The 7315-nt window shown below is 31.6% G+C and overlaps 1 protein-coding gene across 1 annotated transcript in view; it reads right to left on the bottom strand.

The window, feature by feature from the left end:
* Positions 1-1164: 1164 nt before the first annotated feature.
* LOC107594550 (netrin receptor UNC5C-like) overlaps positions 1165-7315 on the bottom strand; it is a 150331-nt gene continuing 144180 nt past the window's right edge. Inside the window, exons 14-15 of the mRNA XM_016284636.1 lie at positions 5137-5315; positions 1165-1934 (exon numbers count right to left, since the gene is read on the bottom strand). Coding sequence (XP_016140122.1) covers positions 1769-1934; positions 5137-5315 — 345 coding nt within the window. The 3' untranslated portion in view covers positions 1165-1768. The remainder of the gene's footprint in view (positions 1935-5136; positions 5316-7315) is intronic.

Raw genomic sequence — 7315 nt, 5'->3', positions numbered from 1 at the left:
CTATTCCAGTAGTAACAATAACTGTTGTATCCATCACGTTTTTGCAGAAACTTTACGTTATTTCAAGTGATAAATTTACTCTTTTGAAAATAATGCACAATAACAACTTTATCTACGCACAGTAAATAAAGCAATCATTTGAAATAAAAACTAGTTAATAATAATATTATTTCAATAAAAATATGTAAATAAAATAAAAAATGTTTTTAATAACAATAACGAATTAGTATTATTTATTATAATAATTTATTTTCATTATAATAAATTATTATTATTTAAAGTATTATTTAATTTTATTATTTAAATAATAACAAAAATTACATTTTGAAAAATAATAACAACAACAACAACTAATTATTATGATTATATATGTGACCCTGGAGCACAAAACCAGTCATAAGGGTACATTTTTTAAAATTGAGATTTATACATCATCTGAAAGCTGAATAAATAAGCTTTCCATAGATTTATGGTTTGTTAGGATCGGACGATATTTGACCAATATACAACTATTTGAAAATCTGGAATCTGAGGGTGCAAAAAAATCTAAATATTGAGAAAATCATCTTTAAAGTTGTTCAAATTAAGTTCTTAGCAATGCATATTACTAATCAAAAATTCAGTTTAGATATATTTACGGTGAGACATTGAAAAAATATCTTCATGGAACATGATCTTTACTTAATATCATAATGATTTTTGGCATAAAAGAAAAATCGATAATTTTTCATACAATGTTTTTGTTTGGCTATTGCTACAAATATACCTGTGCTACTTATGACTACTTATGGTTTTGTGCTCCAGGGTCACATATTATGATAATAATTCCTCAAATATAAAAAATATTTTTAATGATTTAAATAAAACTTAAATCAATATTATTACTATTATATTATTACTATATTGCAATAATATTGTGTATTTAATCATAATCATAATTGTTATTATTTATAGAACAAAGGTCAAATGACAATATCAATATTTACGTCTGCCTTAATTTCTTAGCTTTCAAACGTTAAACCATAGAGCTTTTATTTTGGCAGCAGTGGTTATTAACCTTACTACAATAACTTGGTATTAGCCTTCACTTAAAGAAAAAGTAGTAACAATAACTGTAGTTTCCGTCACATTTTAGCAGAAACTGTAGTCAGTTTTGTAAGGGGTAAGTGTGCTCTTGTTAAAGTAAAGCGTCTGGTAGAGCGAGACGTGAAACACTGATGATGCACAACACAAACAGCCCATGCAGAACGAGTGAAAGATCATCATTATTACAGCGTGATGAAACATTGCATTCCAGAAAATCAAAAAACTACGTCTGACATGATTCTCCAATCCCTGGCGAGTGCTCACGTGCACTTTTGTTCAACAAACAAACATATTTACTGTACCCGCGTTACAAAAATAATACAATTCAAATCGCATCTGAACGGTAACTGGATTTTAAAGGCCACTTTAAGGTACTCGCACTAAATACTGTATTCATGTCTCAAAATATGATATTACATGAGCGTTTGTTGTTTCTGCAACCACTAGATGGCACCACAAAATTCAGTGACTAGAGGATGATACAGTGGGAGATTTCTGCTGTCGAGCCTGAAGCGTCTCGACCCTGTTCCTGCTTCACCTTTGACCCCAAACTGGCGGCATCCACATCCACTGACGGCAGCGGAGCACGTTTCAAGAAACTGAATAAGATGCCGCGTCAGCGTCTCGGTTTTTGATGGAGTGGCAACACAACTTGAGCTGGACATCGTCATTGATGTGAGGGTCACTGTTCCTTGGCCATGGCGGCGGCGATGCTGTTGTCATGGCGACCCATCTCCTCCAAAACAGTGGCGAGCTGGTTGAGGTTTCCGTGCGGGAAGTGTTGAGCTTCCCAGAGATCCAGAATCACTCCGGTCGGACTCGTCTTAGTCGCAAAGTAGTTGAGATACCTGCAGGGCAGGTGAGAGGAAACACTCAGTAGTGTAGGACCACAATATATCACCATACACTTATTTGTGTTGGAAATTCAACATTTTTATGCTATTTTAATGTGGCAATGTTTTTTTTTTTTTTTTTTTGCATAATCTGATTTGACTATTTTCTCTTTTCATTTGGAGCTTGGGCACAAACCAGCAGATCAGATTATTCCTAAATATTCATGTAAATTTAATGTATTATATTTGTGAGATTATTTCTTTAATAATAATGCAATAAAAGTGTGATAGGCTTATCGGTGACATGGAAATAAAAAACAATTCTAAAACCATTTTAATAAGTATGTGATCAGCAAAAGACAAAAAAAAAAAACAGTTTTACTCCTAATAAAAATACTTAATATTGGTATCAGTTATTACAGCTATTATTATTAAAAAAGTATTATTTAAACATTAAATAATAAAAATATATATTACTATTGCACAGTAAATAAAGAGTATTTAATAATAATACTTATTATTATTATTAGTTGTTACTTCTATTATTATTCATAGTATTATTTTAGTTAAATGAAAACAATAATAAATCAATACAAATATTCATATTCCACAGTGAAAACAAACAACAACAATAACAATAATAGTAATTATTATCATTCAAAATATTTTTAATTTATAGTAATAGTAAGTGTTATTCAAAACATTATTTTTATTTCAAATAATACAATTATAATAATATTTAAATAATACAAATTAAATCTAAATCTACTACTGCAAAAATACTATTACAGTGTAAATAAAAGACAAGTATTTAACAACAATAACAATAATTGATATAACAAAATTAAGTAATAGTAAAATAGTAGTAATAATAAAATAAGAAAAATGAAGAAAATTTGTTTATTTTATATAACAACAGTAAAATTACTACACCAATATTTATGTCTGTCTTAATTGCTTTGCTTTGGAAGTCCATATAAATTAATAGCAATAATAACACTAATAATAAAATAATAATCAAAATTAAGAATGTTATTATTATTTTATATAACAACAGTAAAATCAAAACACCAATATTTATGTCTGCCGTAATTTCTTTGCTTTGAAACGCCATATAGGCTAAAAACCAGAAAGTGTTTTATGTGTATTGAAGGATTTACTCATCAGCTACAACAATGTAATGATCTTGTCATACAATGTAATAATTTACCGATTTTCTCAGTACATATGAAATAATTGCAATTACTTTGATTACATTATTCAATAAAAATAAGAAAACAGCCAGTATTCACGCCTGTCTACAATTGAATTCTATATTTCTGTAAGGTGTGACACCCCTCGTTACTTCATGTTTTCCCATCATTCTCACATGCACTGTATGTACAGCAAAACGTCAGCAGCTTGACACACTTCCACATCACAAGGTGTATAACATCAGTCGGTCCTACAGATGAACGGAGAAGCTCTCCACGGTCTCCAGCAGAAGGTCTGGATATCTGCACACTATGACTGATGAAGAACTTTCACAGCCTGTCTTTTCACTTTTAACATCTTCTTTTTTCCCAGGATCCTCCTTGCTTTATCGCTCTACTTCCTGTCCCCTGTGAACTCAAACTCTCTCGTCTTCTGCCTCTTTCATGCCTGCTGGTCCTCAGAGGTGAACAGTGAGCTCTCCATCCTAAACTCTCTCTCGTTTGAAATCAGATCTCTCGTTCTTAAAGCGTCCTGCAGTAACACCTCAACAAGAACTCAAACCATAGGGGTCCTGTGCTTTTTTTGCCTTTTCTTCTAATTACGTGGATTGTGGAGGCGCACAGAAACGCTGCTATTTTGAAAAGTTGATGTTCGAGAGAGTGAATATATCTCTTCGTATTCTCCAGGCAGAGCGAAAAGAACAATAGGAAATTTCTTTTTTGCACTCCTGCTGTTTTTCCACCGTTAATTGTCTTCAAACTCCCCTATGAGATACTTTTAGAGCACATTAGTTTCTCTTCTATCGCTTTTCAAATAAAAACTACACTGCAGTCTCAGCTCATTGATGATAAACAAACGCTCACACTAGGGACGCGCTAAAATGTTGACCTATAATGATAGATGGAAATTATGTATTTTATGGTGATATTATATTATTTCGTAAAAATCTATGCTGTCAAAAAACATTTTCATTAATTGAAATAAAGCTAAAATAAAATACATTTAAAATTTAAAAAATTAAATTAAAAATGTCACCTAACTGAAATAAAACTGATTTAAGCTGCAGTACTAAAATTATTAAAACCACAATGAAATAAAAAATAAATGAAAGCTACATAGAAATATAAAACAATATTACTAAAACATATAATATATTTTATTTTATGAACTTGAAATGGGACTAGATGTTATATTTCACTTTTTGAATTTTTTAGCATGTACTGTATATAAAAATGTAAGCTAGACTTTCATGTTCAATTCAATTTAGCCATTAAAAACTTTTCAGCACAAAATTAATATTTTATGAAGTAAAATAAAAAAATAAAGTAAAATTTGAAAACAAAAACATAATATTATTTTCTTTAAAAAAAAAACACTTTTATTTAGCAAGGATGCATTATTAAGCCGCACAACTGTTTTCATAATAATCAGAAATGTTTAGCTAAAATAAAATAAATTTAAAATAAAAAAAATGTAATTAAAAATGTTGCCTAACTGAAATAAAACAGATTTAAGCTCAAGTACTAAAATGATTAAAACCACAATGAAATAAAATAGTCATTAAAAACTTTTCAGCACAAAATTAATATTTTATAAAGTAATGTTACATTAGAAAAAAAATCCATAATATTATTTTCTTTAAAAAACATACTTTTATTTAGCAAGGATGCATTATTAAGCAGCACAACTGTTTTCATAATAATCAGAAATGTATCTTAAGCAGCAAATCAGCATATTAAAATGGAGGATCATGTGACACTGAAGAGTAATGATGCTGAAAATTCAGCTTTGCATCACAGAAATAAATTACATTTTAAAATATATTCAAATAGAAAATATAAAACAGAAAATTGTAATAATATTTTACATTATTGCTGTTTTTACCGTATTTTTGATCAAATAAATGCAACCTTGGTGAGCATAAGAGACTTAAAAAATCTTAATGGCATTTAATTATTTACAAACTTCATGGAAACGAAGTGAGAATGCATGCACATACAGTGTTGATGTGTGTGAACGTCACCTGTCCAGGTTGAGTTTGTGTGCCAGTATTCTCCAGTCGTTTCCGCGTGTGTGCGGGACGTCCAGGCTGCTGCACAGTTTGCTTCTGATGCTGACCGGGATCCTGAACGCGCTCGGACCTGCAAGAACCGTGATACTGCTGCCTGGATCCATCAGGGACGTGTCGATGCTCTGGACGTCCTGCAGAAAACACATACACTCCATCATACGTTTGATTACTTAATCTTAATTATGTGTCTGAAGTAAATGTACACAACCACTCTATAGTGGCAAAAATCCCCCATAATCCCCATAAATCAGAAATGGGGTCTCAAAAGGCGCCATTCAGGAATGTACTCCAAAGTGATGTCACTTTGGAACAAGCCCCGCCCACAACTGCTAACGATCTTTGCTTTATTAGCTTAGCTCCTCCCCTGAGTGAGCTGTACTCAGTCTGCCATGTTTATGTCCTCGTTAGAGCATTTAAACTCAGCAATTAAGAAATTCATTCTTAAAACTACTTGAAGTTATTCAGTCAAGTTCAGTGAGTGCTGTTTGTTTTGTTGTTTGATTCATATTAACAGCACAGACAGCAGCAGGTACTGAATATTACCCTTCTGTCATGCAGATCAAATATTTACATGCGATTTCTTTTCAAGCTGTTTACGTTCACAGACATAACCGACTGTTTTTGTCTTCTGTGTACTCAACAGTTTAAGCGCAATAAGACACGAAAGAGAACTTAAATGAGTACTCATGCTCAGAACACCATATATCAGACTATTAAACTGATGCGGCTTTAAAACATGTGCAAATAATACACTTTTATGATGACGACGAACTGCAATGTAACATGAGCACAATACACATGCTTATCCAAACCAAACAGACGTTTTGTTTTGGCGGTGTATGCGAGGCATGGGCTGTAAAGACTCTCCTGGAAGGGGGCGGGGTACAGCAGCTCATTTGCATTTAAAGATACATGCACAAAAACTGCATGTTTTTCCTTCTGTTAAAAAATGTAATTTTTAGCATGGAATAATAAATTATCTGTGAGGTATTTTGGGCTAAAACTTCACAGACGTCTTGCATATTGTATATACTACATATTGTAAAAAGGGGCATAATATGCCTCCTTAAAAGCTAAATAGAAATGACAAAAGCACAAAACAATATCCCTATCACCTTAGCAATCACTCAGAACGCTATAGATGAAATATGTGTTCTTGATCTAAAATAGATATTTAAAATGTAAATGCAATTAGAATCACATGATGGTGAGTGTTTGCTCATTACTTTGATGTAAGTCTCTTAAAAAACACTAATAAACGGAGACTAATTACACATAGTTCTTCTGATCACTAACACACGTCTAACGTCTAAACATGTGTTTCTTCATTTTGAAGCCGCTCATATGTATCTTCATATGTATAAACAGCATCATGCGTCTCAGTCTCCCGCTGAGCTCCCCTGCTCTTTTGGTATTTAGAAATGTTCTCACCGAATCAAGGCTGTTTCCCTGCTGGAGATACACTCTGCTTCTTGGAAATAATATCGACTGACATTTCCAATGCATTCAAATCCGAGCTGCAATCTCAATCGTGTGTGAGTGCGTGTGTGTTGAGGAGGAGGTTTAATTAAATCACTCTCGTTGGTGATATTATTCGTAAAAAGCAACAGCACCAAATAAAAGCTTCTGCTTTTGTACATCCATAAGAACAGAAGCGGAGGATGTGAAATGAGCGCAGCTGCTTTGCATTTGATTGACACAGAATATTAAAATTCCCACTAAAATGCAACCAAATCACAACATTGAAACAATGCATTAAATTGATCAAAAGTGACAGTAAAGACATTAAAAATGAAATAAATGCTGTTAAAGTTTTCAACATTGATAAGAATAAGACATTTTTCTTGAGCAGCAAAAAATTAGCATATAAGAATGATTTCTGAAGGATCATGTGACACTGAAGACTGGAGTAATGATGCTGAAAATACAATTTTGAATCACAAAAATAAATTAAATTTTTAAATATATTACAATAGAAAACAGCTATTTGAAATTGTAATAATATATTTCACAATATTACAGTTTTTACTGTATTTTTGAACAAATAAAGTTAAATAAAAGCACAAAACAACATGACTAAAATTTAGTTTTAATAATGTTGAAATGAAATAAAAAAAACAACAACTTAAAA

The sequence above is a fragment of the Sinocyclocheilus grahami genome, unplaced genomic scaffold (assembly GCF_001515645.1).
Source record: "Sinocyclocheilus grahami isolate Dianchi unplaced genomic scaffold, SAMN03320097.WGS_v1.1 scaffold186.1, whole genome shotgun sequence".
Classification (NCBI taxonomy): Eukaryota; Metazoa; Chordata; class Actinopteri; order Cypriniformes; family Cyprinidae; genus Sinocyclocheilus; species Sinocyclocheilus grahami.
This window is presented reverse-complemented; position numbering and strand designations above follow the sequence as displayed.